A 25,125-nucleotide genomic window follows, 5' to 3' on the forward strand; every position below is an offset into this window, starting at 1 on the left:
GTCAAGTTCTATGTGCTGGGGATATAAATGCAGCAATGAGCAAAGACCTGGATTATCCTCTAGGCAGGGGGAGGGGTGCAGAAAGTGAAAAACCATGTTAGGTCAAACAAAGCAGGTAATAAGATGGAGAGCGTAAGTAAGGAGTGCAAGGGCTGTTTTTATATGGATGGTAGGGAAGGTCTCTCCTTGAATAGAAACCTGGAGTACATGAGAAAGCAAGCCATTAAGAAAGCTTCCTGGGGATGAGAAGTTTTGGCTGAGAGCACACTGTAAGTTCCTCACACATTCTGGATACTGACTATTCCCCAGAATATTCCTTGCCTTTTATGGTTGTTTATGCTTACAGAGAAGGCAATGGCAACCCACTCCAGTACTCTTGCCTGGAGAATCCCATGGACAGAGGAGCCTGGTAGGCTGCAGTCTATGGGGTCTCGAAGAGTTGGACACGACCGAGTGACTTCACTTTCATGCACTGGAGAAGGAAATGGCAACCCACTCCAGCATTTTTGCTTGGAGAATCCCAGGGAGGGCGGAGCCTGGTGGGCTGCCATCTAGGGGGTCGCACAGAGTCAGACACGACTGAAGCAACTTATCAGCAGCAGCCTGCTGTCTTATGGGGCTTCCCTGGTGGCTCAGACAGTAAAGAATCTGCCTGCAATATGGGAGACCTGAGTTCAATCCCCAGGGTGGGAAGATCCCCTGGAGAAGGAAATGGCAACCCACTCCAATATGCTTGCCTGGAGAATCCCATGGACAGAGGAGCCTGGCAGGCTACAGTCCAAAGGGTCGAAAAGAGTTGGACACGAATGAGTGACTAACACTACAGTGTCTTATACAGAAGGCTTTAATATTGTTACAGTCAAACTTGTCAATCTTTTCCTCTTTATGACTTCTGGGCTGTATGATTGAGAAGAACTTTCATACTCCCAAATCATAAAAGTAGTCCCATAGATTCACTTCTACTGTTTTTATACTTTGATTTTTAACATATATAATTTACATTTCATAAGTTTATGACGTATAATTTACATACAATAAAACTCACCCACTTTTGAGTCTAATGATTTGTAGCCAACTTATGGTTGTATAACCATTAGCACAATCCACCTTTAAAACTGTCCTTTGATTTTGTTACATACAGCTTTTAGTATGTCTGAGATTCATTTTAGCTTTTGGTGTAAAGTTCAACACCTAACTTTTTTTTTTTTTTTTCTTTCCTCATTGATTTGAAATGTCTCCCTTACCACATGTTAAATTTCCATGCATACCTGAATCTGATCTTGATCTCCTTGTTTCAGGGGTCACAAATAGGGTTTTATTTGGCCCATGGGGTTTTCAAAATTGGGTAATTTCACATAAAAATTCAGACTTTTGGCCTTTCTGGGAAAAAAAACAGACAATTTAGCAACAACCTGCTGGAGGCAAGTAGAGCCCACTCCCTGTAGATGGGAAAGAGGATGATGACCACAATCCCAGGTTACCAGAAACAGCCTCTTTATATGCCTACTGTCCTGTTGTAATTAATAGCACTCTTTCATTCTCAAAAATGTTCTGGTTTGAGGAATAAATTATGAGTTACAATCTCCACCATTCCTTATTGCACCACACCCAGCATTCCTCTTTCATTTATGTCATTAATACAAGACCCCCTCCCAGAACGAAAAAAGACAAGGAGACGCCACGATCCTACCACAGAAGTTTGCCCAAAGCATGATTATTTGGGCTCAGAGTAGAGTAAAAACATACTGGTGGGGAGAAATCAGGTCGTTTCCTCTGACAGTGAATATGACGTCACAATTTACCAACCATTTTCCCTCCCCTTATTTCATTTAACTTCACAGCAACCTACCAAGTTACACAACTTACCCTACTGTGCGTCTGAGTAGGGATGTGCTGTCTTCCCCTGCAACTCGCATTCCAAAACAGGGACCTAGTTATTTTCTCTGCTCACCACTGCTTTTCCAGGGACTGCTCGGTGCTGGGCGCAGAGCTGGCTCCAAGGAACTATGTATTGGCTGAATAGGCTCCCAGGAACTACCGCTTGAATGAACTCGGGAAAATGAGGCTCGGGGAGGTCCGTGGCGAGTCTAAGCAGAAAGAAGCAGGTGGGAATCAGACCAGGCGGCCTGATTCCTGGTCTGGAACCCAAGATCTTTTCCTAGTCATTTAACTCTTACCTCCCCAAATTGGCAAGAAATGGGAGACTGCGCACGCAGGGACTTGTCTTCGACCTGGAGGGACCTCAGTGAAATGCTGGACCGAGGGGCCAGAAGGACAAGTGGCGCAAGAAACGCCTCTCTCTCAACGGCCCGCTTGGGAGCAAGACTACATTTCCCAGCAGCCACCGCGGCACGCACAGCCCCTGCCACGCGGCCTGCGCCTCCGCCGTCAGCCCACTGGGGGCGCTGCGGCGACCCCTCTGCCGCCCCGTAGAAATCTCCGCGGCCCCGGGGCCGCTTGCTTCCTGTTTGTAGGACGAGGAGACATGGCGGCGGCGCCGGCGGCTGCTGGGTCTGGGGCCGGCCGAGGGCGACGGGCGGCGTCAACGGTGGCGGCTTGGGGCGGATGGGGCGGCCGGCCGCGGCCGGGTAACATTCTGCTGCAGCTGCGGCAGGGCCAGCTGACCGGCCGGGGCCTGGCCCGGGCCGTGCAGGTATGAAGCCGGCCCGGAGGGGCGGGGCGGGGTGGACCGGGCGGGAGCTGGCGGGGGGCCGGGGAAGAGGCCTTTCCAGGCCGCCGCAGTACGGGCCTGACCCCTCTTGGCCAGTCGCTGGGCCTCTCTGAAGGCTGTCCCGACGCTGTCAGCCGCGGCGGGGCAGTGGGCAGCGGCGGGCTAGAGGCTCCGGGTTAGGGGCCGAGCCGGGCTGGGCTGCATCGGGCACTGATGGCGTGTACGAGTCCTGGGCCCAGCTCCTGGATCCTCCCTTCCTTGCGCCACGTCTGCACGTCTGGGGGACCCTGGGCGAGTTTGCTTTAGCCTCTACGGGCCGCGAGTTTCTCCGCGTTGAACTGGGCGGTGGGTCATCATTGCAGCCACCAAAGGGTTCCCAAGTCATCATAAATGTCATTCTCTCGGAGAGGCCTTTCCTTGACATAACCCCTCCCCCGCTTCTAAAGTAGGTCCCCATTGTTATTCAGTTACAGCCCAGAGTTCGTGTGGTTTACATTACTTTCTTAGTCTCTAATTACATATTTCTTTGTTGTCTACTCTTTTTCTCGCCTGTATCTTACATTTCGGCTGAGCTCCAACGGGTGCAGGGACTGTATCTGTGTTGCGTGTGTAAAGCGTCATGGTTAACAGCTAGGGTTCTGGAGTCAGGCCTGGATTCAGAACCCTGCTGTCTCTTGGTTGGGCAAGTTTACCTTTCTGTGCCTCAGTTTCCTCATTTGTAAAATGAAGATGATAATTAGTAACCAACCTGTTAAGGGGTTGTGAGGATCAAAGACAATTGTGTAAAGCATTAAATGCGTTTCTGGTGCATAGTAAAAAGCTGAAGGGTAATCAGTTAATAATGCAGTACTTGTTATCTAGCTTACTCTACGTGCCTATTATATGATTAGTTTTGTTTTGTTTTTTTAATGAATGAAGGACACTGCTTTAGGGTAAATCAGGATGAATAAGACCAAGTTTGTTTGCCCCTCCCCTTCCCCCTCACCTTGTTCCCGGAAGTTACCTTGTAAACACCCCTGTAAAACATTAGCTTAACTTAAGGACAGCTTTTGCATAAAGAAACTTTTAAGTATGTACAGGAAACTAATAAAGTGATTGGTGGAGTGGGAATTGGGTAGATGAGGGAGAGAATGAGAGTGAGATTTTTCATAGTAACTTAGTTTTGAACCATTTTAATATTATATGGTTAAAAGGACATATATGTGTGTGTGTGTGTTTGTATAGGGTTACAGATGAAGAAGCAGTTCTGGGTGAGCAGTATTTTCCTTGCCATAAGATAACCATAGATGAGCAACTTTTTTCCCTTTGCATTCTTCTCTATCTTCCTTAAGATCCTGGAAATACTTGCTCTGTCCTTTAACCCAAAGACTCTTACTGACCTGAGTAGGTAGGAATGGGCAGAAAGGGAACTCAACTCACCTTTATTGAGTACATACTTTGGATCAAGCATTGTGCAAGTTATACAGTGTCTTTATTTCATTCTCAAGTCTTTTGAATCAAGTGTCAGAACTCATCTCTTAACACCGATGAAGAAACTTAGGCTCAGAAAGATTAGGTAATTTGCTCCTAAACACTCTTCTTGATAATCTTCTGTGTTCTGAGAGCAATAGAGAGCCACCAAAGTTCTTTAACTCAATGAATGAAAGAAAATTAAGTTCTTTACATTTATTTGTACCCAATGCTGGACGACTTGGAGTGGAAGGAGACTGGAGGAACTCATCAGATAGAAGGTGCTGGAATGTTCTTGAGCCCCATTTATAGTCTGTGGTAATAATTGATTACCACATTAATTACCACCATTAGTATGGTAATCAAGTTGTATACAATACAGGTGTGGGAGCTATATCAGAAGCTGAAACTGAGGTTCCTTCCCAAAACTATAGTGAAGATAAAGTGGGGATCTTCATCTTTCAAATGTGTCGCTTCTTAGTAACTTTCTTTGATCTCTTCCTTGTTTCACTCTTTTTCCTCCCCCACATTGCAGAATAAATGATTTCCTCACAGGTATTTCCATGACACAGTGAGTATATTCTCTTATGGCCTGTGGAATACTTGGAAAGACCAGGTTAAAATTTTCTTCTTTGTGTTTTAAACACATAATGTAAAGTTTACCAACTCATTCATTTTTAAGTGTGCAGTCAGTAAGTATTCACACTGTTGTGAAGCAGATCTCCGGAATTTTTTCATCTTGTAAATCTGAAACTTGAGCCATTAAACTACTCTTTTCCCCTTCTCACAGCCCCTGGTAACCACCGTTCTACTACTTTCTGTTTCCATGAATTTGATTATTTTAAATACCTCATATAAGTGGAATCATGCATTGTTTGTTTTTTTGTGCCTGGCTTATTTAACTTAGCCCAATGTCTTCAAGGTTCATCCGTGTTGTAGCATGTAACAGGAACTCCTTGGGAAAAACCAGATTTTGAAGTAAGATGGACCTGTATTGAACCATAGTTCTGTCATTTATTGCTAGGTTATATAACCTCTCTTAACCTCAGTTTCGTTCTTTCTAAAATGGCAATGGTAACATCTTCTTAGTGCTGTTGGGGGAGGAGTAAGTAGAATAATATATCTAAAAAGCTTGCCCAGTATATGGCATATAGTAGATGCTCAGTAAATCGTTGTCATCAGCTCATAGATCTGAGACTAGGCCTCTTGAAAGACTGTGTTTTATTTTTTTATGTGTCTGCAGAGCCTGAAACAGCACCAGTCATTTGATCCTCAGGACTCAGGAAATTGTTTGACTTGAAATACTGTATCTGAGGGCTTTGTCTTTCTCAGTGCTGTCTCTTTGTATATCCCACACAGTCCCATGGCTTTAAAGAGTTCTGGAGTCAGATTACTTAGGTTTGAATCCCAGCTCTGGTACATACTTGCTGTGTGTCTTTGAACAAGTAGTTTAATCTCTCTTTGCCTCAGTTACTTCATTTATAAAATAGAGATAATCATGGGCTCTAGCTTGGTAAGGCTGTGGTAAGGACCAAGAGCATTTATACATGTAAAGCACTTAAAATGGTGTCTGAAATATAGTAGGCATGCTATAAAGATTAGCAAGTATTGTTTTTAGCAAAACTATATTCTGATAGATCCTAAATCTATATTTCTATCCTGGTTCCCCCCCTTTAGCTCCAGTTGGATATATCCAAATACTTTCTCAGCATCTCCACACAGACATCTAATGGGCACCTCAAAAACTTAATATAGCAAATACAGCCCACCTAATCTGATCTTCCTCAAGTCCCAAATGGAACTTGAGAGGAGCGTGGGAGAAGACTCCAGGCTGAATGGTTTAAAATGGGCCTATCCTACTTGGATTTTAGTGTGCCTTATTTTCATCTCTGCCTTTCAGTTTGTCCTCTGTCAGGGTAATAAAATATGCTGGTATGATGCTTTAGTGTTTACAGAGCCTGTCCAGATTTATCAGCACATTTGATTCCTAAAACAAATCAGATCTTATAATCCCTTGCCTAAAACCCTCCAGTGGCATCCCATGGCAGTTGGTATCAAATCCAGTTTCCTTCCCAGGGGTGCACAGGACCCTGCATGGTCAGTGGGAATTGCGGGAAAGGGATAGACTAGGCAGGGCAACTCAACAGGTCATGACCCACCACACCTAGAGATAAACCACTTCAGTTTGGAAATCTAATGATAGGCTGGGTTATGGCATCCTGTTCTGTTTCCCAAATTCCAGTCATCACTTCCTTCGTAATTATTGGTATATCTAAATTCTACCTGAGTGTTATTTACCTCATATGTATCTTTTTAGATTGACCCCCTCTTTTTTTTTTTTTTTTTAATTTTCAATTGGTACTGCCTCTTTCAGCCTTGTTCTAAGCATTAACATTTGAAACCTAGAGGTTCAAATCAAATACTGTCTTCTTCGCCTGTCAAGGATAATTTGATATTGAAAGCCCCCCAGTAGGATAAATTCTTTTAAAAATATGGATAATATTTAAACAGCTTTGTATATTCACAAACCATAAAATTCACTTTTAATTATATTAAAACATAACAGATCCCGTTAAAGTGGATGCAAGCATTCATTGGTTAATATTACCAGAATAATCTAACAATGTCTTTTATCTTCATTAATTAAAGGTATTTAATTTTCATTAATCTTGAAAAATGCTGTTTACTTGCACTTAATTTATTTCAAGGCATTTGATATCTTACACTTAGAACTAAACAAATAAAATATACATTTTATGTTTATGGAGTTCAGCATTTATTTAAAAAGAAAAGCACTAAAGGCAAAAATAAGTCAACAAAAACTGTAAATGTCTGGAAGTGTCACATTTACTAAATAGGTTGACAGCTTAGGCAGCATGATGTAAGAGATTATCACTCCTGTAAACTGTCAAACCACAAGTACTCCAAGAGAAAAAACCCATACAACACCTGCCAAAAATTCAGCTTTGAAGATGCCTGGATGGTGGCTCTTTTCATCATACTACTCAGATGTTCACAGGAAAACAAAATCCAGATGATTATTTTTAAATGAGAGTAAATGCCTTGTAAGACAAACTGGTAGTAGTAAAAGAAATTCCATGTGAAGTTGAATATTTTGAATGTGATTTGGAGAATCTCTGGGTATCATGAACCTTGTAAAAAATAATAGCAGTGCCCCCACTTTTCACCCCAAGTTCCACTCTCCCCAGGCAGTCACTGTCCACACTGTGGCTGTTTTCTTTTGCAGGCGAAGAGTCCACGAAACAGGAAAGCCAATATTCTAAATGACATAAGGCTAATACTTGACTGTACAGTTTTAAAGGTTATCTATTCTCTTCCTCTTGTAGAGGATTAGGGTTTAATTCACAGCACCCTGTGCCACACATTTGGTCTCTGGGATTCTCCTAATGTGGTTATGTCAGTTTTGGCCATTGGTATTTTCTTTATGATGATAGGGATAAGATATAATTGTTTACGGCAGAGCCATATAGTATGCAACAATTATATTCTGTATAATGTGTTTTTCTTAGTTAAAAGCTGCCCTTTCTTCCCCTACTTTTTAAATTGAGACCTAGGTATAGTAGAATTCACCCTTTCAGTGTATAGTTCTGTAAGTTTTGACAAACACACATGGTTGTGTGACCACCACTGTAGTTAAGATTCAGAAAGTTCCCCTGTAGTGGTCTACCCTTCCCCACCACCATCCCTTGGCAACTGCTCATCTGTTGTCTATCCTATTATGCTGTTTTACTGACTGTCACAGAAATGGAACCATTCCATATGTAGACTTTTGAGTCTGGCTTCTTTCACTGTAATCATCCGTATAAAATTTGCTTTACTTTTTATTACAATTTACTACCAAATTCTAAAACTCCTACTTTTTTCTTTTAAAAAAGAAATTCTTCTTGGAACCCTCTGGCCTGCTTCAGCTTGGACTAGTTACTTACTTAGAACAGCTGTATAGCTGAATTTTGGGGGTTTCCCTTCACCAAATTCAGGACATTTTATTTCTTTTTCTCATGTTTTGGATCTCTGTTTTCTGAATTCTGTGTTCCTTTTTCTTGGAGTACATTCTCTTGTAGCCACCTAAGAAAGCAAACATGGGAGGTAACTTTCTTTTAAGTTTGTATGTCTGAAAATGTCTTTTTTTTCTTATACTTGAGTATTTAGTTTAGCTGGGTATATAATTCTAAGTTAGAAGTTATTTTCCCTTAAAGTTTTAATGGCATATTATTCCATTATCTTTAAGCATTTGGTGTAACTGTCGAAAGGTTCTGTTCTCATTCCCCAACCTTTGTGCATGACCTATATTCCCACTCCTTACCTCCTAAGAGCTTGTCTTCTGTAGTTTTAGCTATAATATGCATTGATGAAAGTCTTCTTATGCATTGTGGGTACACTTTGGTAGATGTACATTAAAACATGTAACAACTATAATGAAGTCATGTCTATCACCTGACTAACCCTTCTGCAAAATGATTTCACTGAGTGTTCTCTTAGGATCTTCCTATTTTTAAAAGACATTTTCTCTCCTTTGAAATTTGGGCTATGGTTGCTTTGGAGAACTTCATAGAATAAGTGAGACGTGAGTTGGTTCTGAAGAATGAGTAGACTTTTAACAGTAGCGTAGATATTTCTCAGGAACACCATTGAGAAAGTCCCGATAACTGGCCATTAGAAGACAGAAGAGAAAGTGAAGTGCTCCTGTGGGAGATCAGTGGGAGGTAAGTTTAGATATTTGGGATTAGGGTGGGGAACGTAGCTAACATTTATTGGACATCCACAGTATGCCATTGTGTGTACAGTTAGCTTTTTTTTTTTTAAGTTTATTGTTAAATGTTTGACCTTTAAAAAGCTGTAATAAGTAATACCAGTGTGTTGCCACAGTAAACATGTACCCATGGCCAAATTTGAGAAGTTATTAATATATTTAATGCCCCTTTCATGTCAGTCCCTCCCTGCCGGAGGTAACATTTGTTTTGAGTAACATAGACACATGTACAAAAGGGAGGAAAGTCAGTCTGCCTTAAAAATGGCCTGCTGCCACCTCTGCTGTCTCCCTCCAGTTCTACTCCTAGATGCAACTCTGGTTACTGATTTCTGGTGGATCCCTCTATCTAAGCTTAGGAAAGCAAATATGTCGCTGTAGTCTTCCTTATACAAGTGATACTGTACTATACATACTATTGTGTAGTATGTATACATACTAGTGCTTCTAGCTTTTTTCACTTACAAATGTATTTTAGAGATCCTTCCATAATCAGTACATAAGATTATTTTATTTTAGGCATTTACCAAACTTTCTGTGTTGAAATGCACAAAGATAAATGAACAGCTCAAAATTATCTACTGTGTAGCAAATACTGCATCACCTCTGTACTCCTTACTACCCTCTCTCTCTACTCGTCTTCCCCGCAAATGAAATCACTAGTCTCACTTCTAACTTTGCATTTAGTCATACTAGTTTTTATACTTTATACAAATAGCATCAGGGCTTCCCAGGTGACACAGTGGTAGAGACTCTGCCTGCCAATCCAGGAAACGAGGGTTCCATCCCTGGGTTGGGAAGATTCCCTGGTGAAGGAAATCGACAACCCACTCCAGTATTCTTGCCTGGAAAATCCCATGGACAGAGGGGCCTGGTAGGCTATAGTCCATGGGGTCGCAAAGAGTTGGACACGCCTGAGCACGCACATGCATACATACATACATAGAATCAAACAGTATGTACTACGTCTGCCTTCTGCCTTCTTTCAGCCCACATTGTGAGATTCATCTGTGATGACAGGTAAAGCTGTAGTTCATTCATTGTCATTGCTGTATAGTATTAAACCACAGTTCAGTTCAGTTCAGTTGCTTAGTCGTGTCTGACTCTTTGCGACCCCATGAATCGCAGCACACCAGGCCTCCCTGTCCATCACCAACTCCCGGAGTTCACCCAAACTCCTGTCCATCAAGTCAGTGATGCCATCTCTGGAGTTACTTCTCCACTGACCTCCAGTAGCATATTGGGCATCTACCGACCTGGGGAGTTCCTCTTTCACTATTCTATCATTTTGCCTTTTCATTCTGTTCATGGGGTTCTCAAGGTAAGAATACTGAAGTGGTTTGCCATTCCCTTCTCCAGTAGTTCATTCATTTTCATTGCTATATAGTATTAAACCCCAGTTAATTTGTTGTAATTTTGATGAGTATTTGGGACCTTTCCAGTTTTGGGTGGTTTTGAATAATGTTTATGTGAACATTCTTGTACTTCTCTCTTTAAGCGTATCTGTGCAATTTCTTTGGGGTGTATACTTAAACATAGAATTGCTAGGTTATAGGATATCCATAGGTTTAGCATTAGCAGCTAAACAGTTTCCCAAATGGTTGTGCTAATTTACAGTCCCACCAGCAGTATATATGAGCTCCTGTTCCATGTTCTGACTAACCTGTGGTGTTGCCAGTCTTTTTAATTTTAGTCATTCGAGTGTGTGAGAAGTAGCGTCTCGTGATTTGAGTTTGTGTTTCCCTCATGACTAGTGAAGCATCTTTTCAGGAGTTTATTGGCCATTTGGACTTTCTGTCTTGTGGATTACCTGTCTAAATCTTTTACATATTTTTCTGGTGGGGTTTTTCATTTAAAATAAAGTTCTTTTTATTTGCTGGATATGAGCCCTTTGTAGTTATATTTGGCAGATATCATCTCTTATTTGGTGGCTTGGCTTTTTAGTCTCTCAAGAGATCTTCTGGTAAACAGAAGTGCTTAATTTTAATACCACTATTTTCCCTTATGGTTAGTGCCTTTTGTATTCTGTTTAGTAAATCTTTACCTACTCTAAGGTCATGAAGATACTCTGCTTGTCTTCTAGAAGCTTTACTGTTTTGCCTTTGCCGTTGAAATACATGTTCTGCTAGGAATTTATTTTTGGGTGTGGTGTGAGCTTTTCCATAGAGAGATCAAGTTGACCAGTTATTTATTGAAGAGTCTTTTTTGTCCGTCCAGTGCTCTGTAGTGTTTGTTTTCATGTCTGTTTCATGTCTGTTCTGTTTCTCTGATTTGCCCATTTTCCCTTATGCTAATATCACATTGTCTTATTTTCTGTAATTTTATGTGTTGATTTTGGTTATAGAATATTGAATCAGAAGAGTAGCTTCTCCTGCTTTTCTTCAAGAATTCCTTGGCTCTTCTTGGTCCTTTGCCATTTCCATATACATTTTTGAATGAGTATGTACATTTTTACAACAGGATTTTGATTGGGATTGTTTTCAGTCTATTCAATACCGCACACTCATTCTCTCCTTCCCTTACATCTCTTTTTCTCTGATTTAATCTTCCTTAATCTCTCTTGATGATATTTTACAGTTTTCTATGTAGTGGTCTTTGTTAGATTCATTCCTTGGCATTTGATATGATTTGGTGGTATTGTAAATAGCATTTTAAAAGTCATGTTTTCTAGCTGTAGCTGTAATATAAAAGCAAGATTGGGTTTGTATTGCTGCAGTGTTTATATTGCTCCTGTATTTTAATACTTGGATTGTGTATGTGTACAGTCATCTGCAAGTATATCTGCAAATGAAGCTTTTATTTTATCCCTTCCTATCTTACAACTTTTTTTTCTTACCTAACTACTGTTTGGGATGCTCCTTTACAGTGAATTGAAGTGGCATGTTACTGATTTAAGAGGGAGAGCCTTAAACACTTAACCGTTAAGTATGATGTTTGTTGAATATTTTCTGTAGATACTCTTATGAGTTCACTTCTTTTCTGAATTTCTGTGTTGAATTCTATCAAAATGCTACTTCTACATTAAGATGTTAATATAATTGTTTTCCTTTATGTTAATAATATGATGAATTACACTGAGTAAACTTTTCAAATATTAAACCAAATCTGAATTTCTGATTCAAAACTTCATCCTTTTTATAGATTGCTAAATTTGATTCCTAATTTTCTTATTAGGATTTATTTCCTTCTGTGTTTATGAATGAGAATGGCCTATAATTTTCCTTTCACCAGGTTTTGGCGTCAAGTTTATCCTGGCCACTAGTCATAGCTTTAGTTGGACCCCACAAATTTTGATCTGTAGTATTTTCATTGTCATTTATTTCAGAATATTTTCAGATTTCTCCTTGGATTTCTTCTTTGACCTATGCATTTTTAAGAGGTATACTTTTTAATTTATGAATATCAGGGTTTTATAATTATCTTTCTGTTACAGATTTTACGCTGATTGCACTGCAGTTAGAGAACATAGTTTGTGTTTTGATTCATTTAGATATGTGTTGAAATTTGTTCCATGGCCCAGCAGCTGTGCATTTTGTAAATGTTCTGTATACTTGCAAAGAATGTATAGAGAGTAGCTATTAAATGTAGTGTCAGTTTCTGCAGTGAAGCCATCTGGAATTTTGATCAGTTCAGTCACTCAGTTGTGGCCGACTCTTTGGGACCTCATAGACTGCAGCACAACAGGCCTCCCTGTCTATCACCAACTCCCGGAGTTTATTCAGACTCATGTCCTTTGAGTCAGTGATGCCATCCAACCATCTCATCAATATGGAGAATATTGTCATATTAGAAATATTAAGTCTTCCAATCTCTGAGCATGAATGGTTTTCCATTTATTTAGGCATTCTTTACTTCTTTAATTTCTTTCGACGATGTTTTGTGTTTCATTGTATAGATCTTATATTTTGTTACATTTATTCATAAGTATTCTTTTTGATGCTGTTACAAATGGGATTGCTTTCTTATTTTTACTTTTGGATTGTTCATTGCAGATGGATAGAAATTCAGGTGATTTTTGTATATTCATTTTGTATCCTGAAACCTTGCCAAACTCATTTGTTAGCTCTAAGTGTTTGTGTTGGTCTCCTTTGAAAAAATGTCCGTTTAGGTCTTATGCCTATTTTTAAATTGGGTTGTTTATATTTTTTTCCTCTATTTTTTCTGTTGAAGTATAGTTGATTTATAATGTTATGCTAATTTGTGCTAATTAGTTTTTTGTAGTTTTGATTTGAGTTGTGTGAGCTGTTTATATATTTTAGATATTAATCCCTTATTAGTTATATCATTTGCAAGTATTTTCTCTCATTCAGTAGGTTCTGCCTTTTCATTTTGTTGATGGCTTCCTTTGCTGTGCAAAGGCTTTTAAATTTAATCAGGTCCCATTTATTTGTTTTTGTTTCTTTTGCCTGAGGAGACAGATACAAAAAACATACTGCAATGATTTATGTCAGAGAGTGTTCTGCCTCTCTTCTCTTCTAAGAGTTTTATGGTTTCTGGTCTTACATTTAGGTCTTCAACCTATTTTGAATTTATTTTTTATATTGTGTGAAAAAATGTTCAGATTTCTTTTTTAAAAAATTTATTTTATTGAAGTATAGTTGATTTGCAATGTTGTGTTACACATTTCATTGTTTTACATATAGCTGTACAGTTTTCCCAACACTGCTTATTAAAGAGGCTGTCTTTTCACTGTTGTATATTCTTGTTGGTTTTGTTGTAAATTAATTGACCATAAGTGGTGGGTTTATTTCTGGGCTTTCTGTTTCGTTCCATTGATCTGTGTGTCTGCGTCCATGTGCCAGGACTGTGCAGTTTTGGTTCCTGTAGTTTTGTAGTATAGTCTGAATCAGGGAGCGTGATACCACAAGCTTTGTTCTTTTTTTTTTTTCCAGGATGGTTGTGGCAGTTCTGGATCTTTTGTGGTTCCATATACATTTTAGGAATTTGTTCTAGTACTGTGAAAAATGCCATGGCTATTTTGATAGGGATTGCATTAAATCTGTAGATTGCTTTGCGTGTATGGATGTTTTAACTAGTCTTCTAATCCAAGGACACAGGATATCTTTCCATTTCTATGTATCATCCTTAATTTTCTTCATCATTGTTTTATAGTTTTCAGAGTATAGGTCTTTCACCTCCTTGATTAAGTTTATTTCTAGGTATTCTTTTAATGTCTTTGGTTTTGGTATCAGGGTAACACTAGCCTCATAGAATGAGTTGGGAAGTGTTCCTTCTTCTGTTTGTGGAAGAGTTTGTGAAGAATTTGCCAATTTCTGTTTAAATGTTCAGTAGAATTTACTAGTGAAGCATCTGCACTTGGGCTTTTTTTTATGGGTCGTTTCCTTCCTTCATCCCTCCCTCTTTTTCTTCCTTTTGTATTAAATCACTAATTTGATCTCTTTAATTGTTTTAGGTATATCAGATTTTCTGTTTCTTCTTAAGTTAGTTTCTGTTATTTGTGTCCTTCTGAGAATTTGTATGTTTCATCTAATTTATGTAGTTTGTTGGCATATAGTTGCTCCTAGTATTTCCATGTTAAACCTTTTTATCTTGTTAAAATTGGTAATTGTTTCCTCTTTCATTCCTGAATATATAGTAATTTGAGTCAATGTAAGTTAGTCAGTGTAACTATTTTCAATATTGTTGGTCTTTTCAAAGAACCAAATTTGATTTTGTTGATTTTTTTTCCTGTTATTTTTCTTTTCTCTATATCACTTATTTTTGCAAGGATCTTTTTAATTTCCTCATGCTTGCTTTGGGTTGGGTTTACTCCATTTTTCCCCTAGTTTCTCATGATGGAAGATAAGATAATCTGAGATTGCTCTCCTTTTTAATATAAATGTTTATAGCTATCAACTTGTAAGCACTGCTTTTGCCTAGTCCCATGAAGCCATTGTTGTTTTCTGTCTTTTTCCTTTCAAGGAAGGGAAAGGTGTTTTTTTTTTCCATTGTTTTGGGGTTTGCCTTAATTTGAGTTTGCTTGAAGAATATAACATTTTGATAATCATTTAGACCTACAGAAATGGTAATTTCCTATGGTTCACCCTAATACAAATACTCAGAAACATTTCATTATCTTTCATGACCCTTGAATTATTTTATTTTTACAATTTAAGAAAACAGGCTCAGGAAGAGTAATGGGACTTGTCCAAGATCAGAGTACTGATGTGTATCAGGATAGGCCAACCTGTTACTGAAGACCTGCATGTCCTTTGTAAGCTGCAGTGAGCTTTTGATCTAACTGAGGGACAAGTCTACATGAAAATAATTCACTTCTGGCACCGATAATACCATATCCCCAAAATAGACATTGCCATGATTAATGAACCTGTCATTAGACTAGGCTATTGCTCATGCCTTCAGACACTTACTGAGCCTCTGCTCCGTGCCTGGCGTTCTTTGAGAGAAAGAAGGCGTGCACAATAAACACAGCCTGGCACCTGCTCTATAGTGGCAGGCGGTGGTTAGGACAAATGAACCAGTAATTATGATACAGTATGATAAATGTTAGGTAAGGTCCCAGACCCTCTTAGAAAGGAGAGAGAGGAAGTCCTATCAAGGAAAGTTTCTGTTTTTTTGGCTTGCATTTTGAAGGGGAAGGAACTTTCTGGTAGAAGAGACAGGGAGGAGGAGGAGCTTTCCAGGTAGGAAAGACGCCCAGAAATGTTCTGTGGCATAGAGTCCACCCTTGAACAGCACAGGGGCATAGGGGCCCCTTCACAGTCAAAATTACTGTATAACTTAAGAGTCAGCCTTCCGTACCCACAGTTTCCCTGCATCTGTAGATTCAGCCAGCCATGGATTGTGTAGTACTGTAATGTTTACTATTGAAAAAAATTTCTCATGTAAATGGACCCATGCAGTTCAAACCTGTATGTGTGTGTGTGTGAATAATTACCCCTCTTGCTCCCACCTTAGGTTTATTTTCTCCCCATACAGGTGGCATACCTGTATGTCTATACAGAGCCATGTATGGGGGAATAAACACATGCAAAGCATAGGGAGAGAACACATACATTTTGGAGCCTAGAGTGTGCATTGGGCAAAGAAGAAGTTAAGAGAGGAAAGTCGGTGATAGAACAGGAAGGGGGTGTATCATAAACGAGGAGCTGGACTTGGGCCTTACAGGCTGTCGGGGAACTTCTGAAGGTTTCTGAAAAGACCTTTGACTGACTTGTCCTGGGTGGATTTGGGAGCCAGCTGCTCTCCTTTGCTGTATGTTCTAGTAGTTCTTTCCTCACCAGTAATAGTTTCCTCTTTTTTTTTTTCCTTTGGACTTACAGTTCACTGAAACTTTTTTGACGGAAAGGGACAAACAGTCCAAATGGAGTGGAATTCCACAGCTGCTCCTTAAGCTGTATGCGACCAGCCACCTCCACAGTGACTTCGTTGAATGCCAAAACATCCTCAAGGTAACTGTTAGGGGCATTGGAGGGGCTGCATTCAGGGCCTCCAGGTGATACTAGACATCTGGGTTACTCCTCTTCTTCAGTCTGCTTTTTAAAATAGCCTGTATTTATTGAGTAAGCTGTAGAAAATTTGGGAAGTTCAGAAAAAGTGCAAAGAAGAAAATAAAAATCACCTATAATCCCACCACCCAGAGATAATCACCATTAAGTTCCCGGTGTATATACTTCTGGGTTTTATTCACACTTGTTTTGTCCTAGTACTTGCCTAATTAAGGAGGCCTTGCCCTGGGATTGGGATATATTCTTTTTCAATGGGATTTAAAAGGTCCCATTTTGGTGAGACTTCAAGGAAGTGGCCTTGTGGTTGTTGATAAGTATGACCGACATCTGAAGGTGAAGGGACTTGGAAAGAGTGCAGAGACATCCAGGGCAGTCAGTCCTCAAATCTGGAGTGTGTATCAGAGTCACCTGGAAGCCTTGTTAATGGTGGGCCCTGCCAGTAGAATTTCTGATTTAGTAGGTCAGACTTCATACTGGGAAAGCAGGTCCAACTTTGAGTTTAGATTACTGGCTCTAATGTAGCTAAAATCTATTCAAGTTATATTTGATCATAATAAAATATGTTTTTCATATGTGAAGTTCTGTTTATTATTTCACATAAATCATTTATAATTATTAATAGGGCCAGATAAGTTTAATCTTTACCTTTCAGAAGAGATGTTTTGTCTACATAGCTTTTTTTGTAAATTGAAAATCATTCCCAAGTAAAAATTTATAAAAAGACGTTTGTGTTCTTGATCTTCTCACAGTTTGATTTAGGATAGAAATAATTACTGTGTCTTATGCTTGCTTGAAAACATTTTGTGAAGAATTATACGTTATTTCATTTGATTCCTGCAAAATCTCTGAGATATGAGGTAGATGAAAGAGGGAAATTTGTATTTGTGAGTGCTTGCTATATGATCATTTCTTTATGCATTCAGCAAATATGTGGAATTTACTATGTACCAGGCATATTTAATTTTTATGATAACTCTGTGAGATGGGTGGTATTAGTAGATTAGTCCAAAATACTTTGATTGCATGTAACAGTAACCCACTCAGATTAGCGAAAAAGATTATTTATTGTCTCACATCTTCAGAAAGCACAGATGTGAATTCAGGGGCCAAATAGAGTTAGGCAGTCTATTTCTTATCTTGACATCTGTGTGTGGCCTCGTATTCTTCCACAGAAGTAGGGCTGTTACCTGAAGAAGAGAAAAGGAGATACTGAGCAGGAAAATCCAGATGTCTTCTCCATTTCCTTTCTCAGTTGAGAAAACAGACTCAGCATAATCCACCCACCGTCATGTGGTTATCATTATGATGAGCCCAGATTTGTCCTACTCCTGAAACCAGCTTCCATTGTACAGTGTTGCCTGCAGAATTACATTCTAGTTTTATAAATGAGAGAAATGAAACCCAGAGGAAGTAGTTCTCCCACTAATTATGTGACCTTGTACAACTTTGTGATTTTTGTTTTTTAATCTGTAAAATGGATCAAACTATACTCACTTCATTGAATTATTTTAAGGATTAAATGGACTTAAGTATACAAATCCGGTGCTTGTCATGTAATAGGTTATCTGTAAGAGAGTTCTGCTTTTTTTTGATGAGTGGTACTTGGACCAACATCAACATGACTTGGGTACTTAGGATAAATGCACATTCTCAGGCCCCAGCCCAGACCCATTAAATCAGAAACTGCAGATGGGACCCAGCAGTCTGGGTTTTAACATGTCCTTCAGGTGATTGGATGCTCACCACTGTATGAGAACTACTGCTCTAGTCCAGTGGGTTCTGTCTTCCCTTGAGGTTCCTAAGAAGAGAGCAAGGACCCTGTATTCTTCCTATTCTTTCTCCTGTTTGACCCACAATAGGTATGCTTTCTTTTGTAAGCATAGACTCAGGAGCCAGACATCCCTAGGTTTAAGTCCTGACTTTATCACATTACCCTGTTTGACACTGACAACTTCTTTGTGTCTTAGTTTCCTTATCTGTAAAATTGGGCCCAGTACATTACTGTTGCAGCATAAAGCTGTGAGGATTAAAAGAGGTAACTTATGAAGAACCATGCCTGGTACATAATAAACATTTAATAAGTTAGCTTCTACTACGATTACAACAACTTTTATCATATCAGCTTTTCTGTAAGTTGGCTTTTTTTTTTTTTTTTTAATTCATTGTGGAGGCTGTTTTTGGCCTCATGGGAATTCAAGTTGTGACTAAAATGCAAACTGTTCTTTTGGTGTCTGGTTTGTGTTGGATAGTAAAACTCAGTGTCTCTTGGTATCCTTTTTCACTAGGAAATTTCTCCTCTTCTCTCCATGGAGGCTATGGCATTTGTTACTGAAGAGAGGAAACTTACCCAAGAAACCACTTATCCAAATACTTATATTTTTGACTTGTTTGGAGGTGTTGATGTAAGTCATTGTTTATTATTACTACTGCTATTTAATGGCTTGGGAACTTTCAAAATGGGAATTAGGAAGCGTTTTAGAATTTATAGCAAGCATTTCAGAATTCTCTCCTTTAGAAGCTCCATGATATTCACCTGTGTTGAAATACCATAGCTTTTACATTGAAAGAGTTGATTTATGGGAATTGATAATAATATCAACTTTTTTAAGGCACAAAGTTAATGTTTCCTAGTTCAGCTGTGATTACTAGTTTCTTCTTTGTCCTTCCAGAGATGTAATATATATATGTGTGTGTGTGTGTGTAAATAGTTACCCTGACTGCCCCCACCTTAGGTTTATATTCTCCCCACATAGAAGTAGCATATCATATATACAGGTACCTTGCTTGCTTTTTTCATGTGATTCTGTAACTTGGGGGTAGATTCATTTTAATATGTGTAAATCAGCCTCATTATTATTAACAGCTATATAGTATTCCCTGGTATGATTATACCATTATTTACCCAGGACTTAGTTGATGGACATTTAGCTTTCTCAACACCTTTCCTATAACAAACAAGGTTGCAGTGAAAGTTTTTGTACATGTTATACTTTTAGAATCAAAGCATATATCTTTTATTGTTTATAAACTTACCAGTTTATGTACCTAAGAGACTTTTATCAACTTGTATCCCCAGTAACAAAGAAGAAGAGTGTCTTTTTATCCACTCCATCACCAACACGGTGTGCGTATGTGTATTTTTATGGACTTTGTTATTGAGGTATAACTTGCATACAGTGAAGTATGTCAGTAACTATAAGTTCACCTTTGCCACCCAAACCATGAAATAGAATGTTACCAACACATAGTAGCTTCCTTCACTAAGCAATATGTTTTAAGTATTTTAAATATTTGCTAAGCAGATATGAGAAAAATGATATTTCCTCATAGCTTTTTTAAGTTTTACTGAGATACAGTTCACATCATATAATTCACCCATTTAAAGTGTACAACTTAGTAGTTTTTAGTGTGTTTGTAGATATGTGAAACCACCACCACAGTCACTCTAGTAGAACATTTTTATCACCCAGAAAAGAAACCATAAGTTTAAGCTGTCACTCTCCCACTCCTCCAACCACCAGCCCCGTCATAGGCAACTGTTCCTCCACTTTGTCTTTATAGATAACCTTGTCTTGGACATTTCATGTGAACAGAGTCACATAATATGTGATCTTTTGTTATTGGTATGTTTCACTTAGTTTAATGTTTTCAAGGTTCATCCCCATTATAGCATGTTTCAGCACTTTATTCTATTTTATGGTTGAATAATACTCTACTGTGTGGATATACCACATTTTGTATGTTCACTTGTCAGTTAGTGGACACTTGGGCTATTTCTACCTTTTGACTATTACAAATAATGCTGCTCTTAACATTTGTGTACAGGTTTGTGTGTAGAAATACCTTTCTATTAATCTTGGGTATATACCTAGAAGTCGGGTTGATGGGTCATATAGTAGCTCTTGTATTTAATTCTTTGGGGATTTATCAGACTGTTTTCCAAAGCAGCTGCACCATTTTACATACCCACCAGCAATGCACAAGGGTTCTAATTTTTCCACATCCTCTTCAACACTGGCTATTCTCTCTACTTTGGATTATAGCCATCCTAATGGGTGTGAAATGTTACTTCATTGTGGTTTTGATTTGCATTTTCCTGTTGCCTAATGCTGTTGAACATTATTTTATGTGCTTCTAAGTCATTTGTTTGTCTTCTTTGGAAAATATTGTTATTATGAATTCTGAGAGCCCTTTATATAGTCTCTGTATAGTTTTAAAAATTTATATCTTTCTATGAGTGGAATTGAATATCTTTTCATGTGTTTATAAGTAGTTCCTTTTTTTTCTATTTGTTTATTAGAAATATTGATTTCTAATTGATTCACCTTCTCTTATTGATTTTTGTCTTAGTTCAGGCTGCTATAGCAAAATCCACAGATTGAGTAGTTTATGAACAACAGATTTATTTTTCAAAGTTCTAGAGGCTGGGAAGTCCAAATTCATGGCACTGGCAGATTTGGTGTCTCGTGAAGGTCCTCTTCTGGGTTACAAACTGCCAGCTTCTCCCTGTGTCCACACATGATGAAGGGGCTGGGGAATCTCTGGAGCCTCTTTCATAAGGTGTAACACCATTCGTGAGCGCCCTCCCCTCAAACCTAATCACCCCCAAAGGCCCCACCTCCTAATGCTATCACAGTGGGCATTAAGATTTAGCGTGATTTTCAGAAGACACTAACGTGCAGATTATAGTAACTTGTAAATACTCAGTTTTTAAAGGTCCTTTGTCATAAGTGTTCGATTTTTTTCCCTAGTTTGAAAATTGAATTTTGACTTTGTTTATGATACACTTTAATGTGGAACTCCTTAGGTTTACTTTTTAAGTTGTCAAACTGATCAGTCTTTCCGTTCCTGGGTTCAGAGTTTTTCTTTGCCCATTGTTGAGTTATAAACTATGTCTTTACTTCCATCTAATACTTTAAAGTTTTTATCATGTATGATTAATTTTTGCACCACTTGAAATTTATCTCTATGTAATGAGTGAGGATTACATAGGGATCCTGCTGCTTTTCTCTCAGATACCTGTCCTTTCCCCTGTTACTGGGAGCATGAGGGAGGCTTTCAGGGTGTTGTGGTTGTGTTGTATCTTGATCTGGGTGTTGACTGTGTTGGAATGAGATGCACTTTGTGAAAACTGGAGCTGTGTGTTTACAGTTTATACTGTTTGCTCTATCATGTTTTTAAGTTCAGTCGCTCAGTCGTTTCCGACTCTTGTGACCCCATGGATTGCAGCACGCCAGGCCTCCCTGTCCATCACCCAACTCTCAGAGTTTACTCAAACTCATGTCCATTGAGTCAGTGGTGCCATCCAACCATTTTATCCTCTGTTGTCCCCTTCTCCTCCCACCTTCAGTCTTTCCCAGCATCAGGGTCTTTTCAAATGAGTCAGCTCTTCATATCAGGTGGCCAAAGTATTGGAGTTTCAGCTTCAACTTCAGTCCTTCCAATGAATATTCAGGATTGATTTCCGTTAGGATGGACTGGTTGGATCTCCTTACAGTCCCTGAGACTCTCAAGAGTCTTCTCCAACACCACAATTCAAAAGCATCAGTTCTTCAGTGCTCAGCTTTCTTTATAGTCCAACTCTCACATCCATACATGACTACTGGAAAGACCATAGCCTTGACTAGACAGACCTTTATTGGCAAAGTAATGTCTCTGCTTTTTAATATACTGTCTAGGTTGGCCATAGCTTTGCTTCCAAGGGGTAAGCGTCTTTTAATTTCATGGCTGCAGTCACCATCTGCAGTGATTTTGGAGCCCCCTAAAATAAAGTCTGCCACTGTTTCCCCATCTATTTGCTATGAAGTGATGGGACCAGATGTCATGATCTTAGTTTTCTGAATGTTTAGCTTTAAGCCAACTTTTCACTCTCCTCTTTCACTTTCATCAAGAGGCTCTTTAGTTCTTCACTTTCTACCATAAGGGTGGTGTCATCTGCATATCTGAGGTTATTGATATTTCTCCCGGCAATCTTGATTCCAGCTTGTGTTTCTTCCAGTCCAGCGTTTCTCATGATGTACTCTGCATATAAGTTAAATAAGCAGAGTAACAGTATACAGCCTTGACGTACTCCTTTTCCTGTTTGGAACCAGTCTGTTGTTCCATGTCCAGTTCTAACTGTTGCTTCCTGACCTGCATACAGATTTCTCAAGAGGCAGTTCAGGTGGTCTGGTATTCCCATCTCTTTCAGAATTTTCCAGTTTATTGTGATCCACACAGTCAAAGGGTTTGGCATAGTCAATAAAGCAGAAATAGGTGTTTTTCTGGAATGTTGTTTTGGAACTCTTGCTTTTTTGATGATCCAGCGGATGTTGGCAATTTGATCTCTGGTTCCTCTGCCTTTTCTAAAACCAGCTTGGACATCTGGAAGTTTACTGTTACATATTGTTGAAGCCTGGCTTGGAGAATTTTGAGCATTACTTTACTAGCGTGTGAGATGAGTGCAATTGTGCGGTAGTTTGAGCATTCTTTGGCATTGCCTTTGTTTGGGACTGGAATGAAAATTGACCTTTTCCGGTCCTGTGGCCACTGCTGAGTTTTCCAAATTTGCTGGCATATTGACTTCAGCACTTTCATATCATCATCATTCAGGACTGAAATAGTTAAACTGGAATTCCATCACCTCCACTAGGTTCGTTTGTAGTGATGCTTCCTAAGGCCCACTTGACTTCACATTCCAGGATGTCTGGTTCTAGATGAATGATCAAACCACTGTGATTATCTGGGTTGTGAAGCTCTTTTTTGTAAAGTTCTTCTGTGTAGTCTTGCCACCTCTTCTTAGTATCTTCTGCTTCTGTTAGGTCCATACCATTTCTGTCCTTCATTGAGCCCATCTTTGCATGGAATGTTCCCTTGGAATCTCTGATTTTCTTGAAGAGATCTCTAGTCTTTCCCATTCTATTGTTTTCCTCTTATTTCTTTGCACTGGTCACTGAAGAAGGCTTTCTTATCTCTCCTTGCTATTCTTTGGAACTCTGCATTCAAATGGATGTATCTTTCCTTTTCTCCTTTGTTTTTCGCTTCCCTTCTTTACACAGCTATTTGTAAGGCCTCCTCAGATGGCCATTTTGCTTTTTTGTCTTTCTTTTTCTTGGGGATGGTCTTGATCCCTGTCTCCTGTACAATGTCACGAACCTCTGTCCATAGTTCATCAGGCACTCTGTCTATCAGATCTAGTCCTTTAAATCTAGTTCTCACTTCCACAGTATAATCATAAGGGATTTGATTTAGGTCATACCTGAATGGTCTAGTGGTTTTCCCTACTTTTTTAAATTTCAGTCTGATTTTGGCAATAAGGAGTTCATGTCTGAGGCACAGTCGGCTCCTGGTCTTGTTTTTGCTGACTGTATAGAACTTCTCCATCTTTGGCTGCAAAGAATATAATCAGTCTGTTTTCGGTATTGACCATCTGGTGATGTCCATGTGTAGTCTCCTCTTGTGTTGTTGGAAGAGAGTGTTTGCTATCATATTATTACTTCAATTTGAAAAAACATTTCAAAAGATGCCATTTTCCCCAAAGCAAAGTTTGAGTGTTGAACATTTACATCCATAGCATGAGTCATAGACTGTATTCCTTCAACTGTTGCCCACCATTCCCTCTTTAGCAGTCCTAGCGGTCCTGTCGCATTTACTTACTGGCCAGTTTGAAGGGCCTTTACTTCTGAATCGTTCATCAAAGAATTTGCTTAATAGAAACCAGTGTGTTCCTGGGAGGAAAAAGAAGATAGGAGTCTTTAGCCTGGTGTCTTATTTGCAGTGGGAACGAGGCTTTTCTGTTGGAGGTACATGTCCCATCTTAGGACATCTTCAGATCATTAGTTCTTGATTTTGTGGAGTTTTTCTTCCCTGCTTTGAGTTAGGTTAGCTTCTCCAAGAATCTCAGTCTGTTTACAGATAGAGGCTTTGGCTTGGATCATTTTGTTCTTCACTAACCATTATTTGGGTCCATTTCTTCTTGCTGAATACTCTTGTCATCTTGCTTCTAAAAGTATCTTTCAAAGTTCTGTATTTCTCCTGCTGCCAATCCCCAGAAAGGCTCCAAAGTAATTCCCTTTTCAACATGCTGCCTAATGCTTAGCTGAAGTGGAGTGGTGGCTAGACCATTCCTTGTCAACTTGAACAAACCCCTAATGTAACACTGGAAAGTGTATCCTAGAGTTTGTAAAGTTAGATGCCTGTAGGATCAAGTAGGTATATAGTGAAGCAGGCCCAGAGTAAGATGATCTACATAAATTAAATGACTGCAGGGACTGAGATGAACTGGAGAGTGCATGCCTGCTTTTATGGGGAAATGACTTCCATTTCGGTTGACCTTTGCCCTCAGGGATGTAGGAAATCTAGATTCGTAAGTAGAATCAGCTTTTTAGTAGATGTGGACGACATGAATTACATCTGTGGGCCAGGTATAATCCATGCTTGGCATTCAAGGACTTTTAATTTGTTCATTGACATAGTACATCATGTATTTGAAGATAGTTTATTTTAAATGTAATAATCTATGTAGGATGAGCTCCTCATACTTTCCTGGGATGACTGAAAAGCAGGGCATCTCTTTGAAAAGCTTTTGTATAGTACATCTCAAAATCTTAAAGATCGTTACTGATTTTGCTGTTTGTGTTTATGTGAATCTCTTCTGAGGACATAAGTCAAAATGAGATAAAGCTTTGTATACAAAAATGCTTAGTGTGACATTACATATAATAGTTAAAAATATTCATCAGGAGGAAGGTAGTTTTTCTTTTCCATAAGGTCAGTGGTGATATCGTTGA

At 39.1% G+C, this 25,125-nt stretch overlaps 1 protein-coding gene across 2 annotated transcripts in view; it reads left to right on the top strand.

Moving 5' to 3' along the window:
* The first annotated feature begins 2,464 nt into the window (after window positions 1–2,464).
* The window catches only part of LOC120868679 (transient receptor potential cation channel subfamily C member 4 associated protein), a 69,950-nt gene continuing 47,289 nt past the window's right edge, over window positions 2,465–25,125 (top strand). For both annotated transcript variants that reach the window (XM_040247470.1, XM_040247471.1), the window contains exons 1-3: window positions 2,465–2,653; window positions 16,172–16,300; window positions 18,643–18,759. In XM_040247470.1, the coding sequence (XP_040103404.1) occupies window positions 2,486–2,653; window positions 16,172–16,300; window positions 18,643–18,759 (414 nt within the window). In that variant the 5' untranslated portion in view covers window positions 2,465–2,485. The remainder of the gene's footprint in view (window positions 2,654–16,171; window positions 16,301–18,642; window positions 18,760–25,125) is intronic.

This window comes from Oryx dammah, unplaced genomic scaffold (genome assembly GCF_014754425.2).
Source record: "Oryx dammah isolate SB20612 unplaced genomic scaffold, SCBI_Odam_1.1 HiC_scaffold_10, whole genome shotgun sequence".
Lineage (NCBI taxonomy): Eukaryota > Metazoa > Chordata > Mammalia > Artiodactyla > Bovidae > Oryx > Oryx dammah.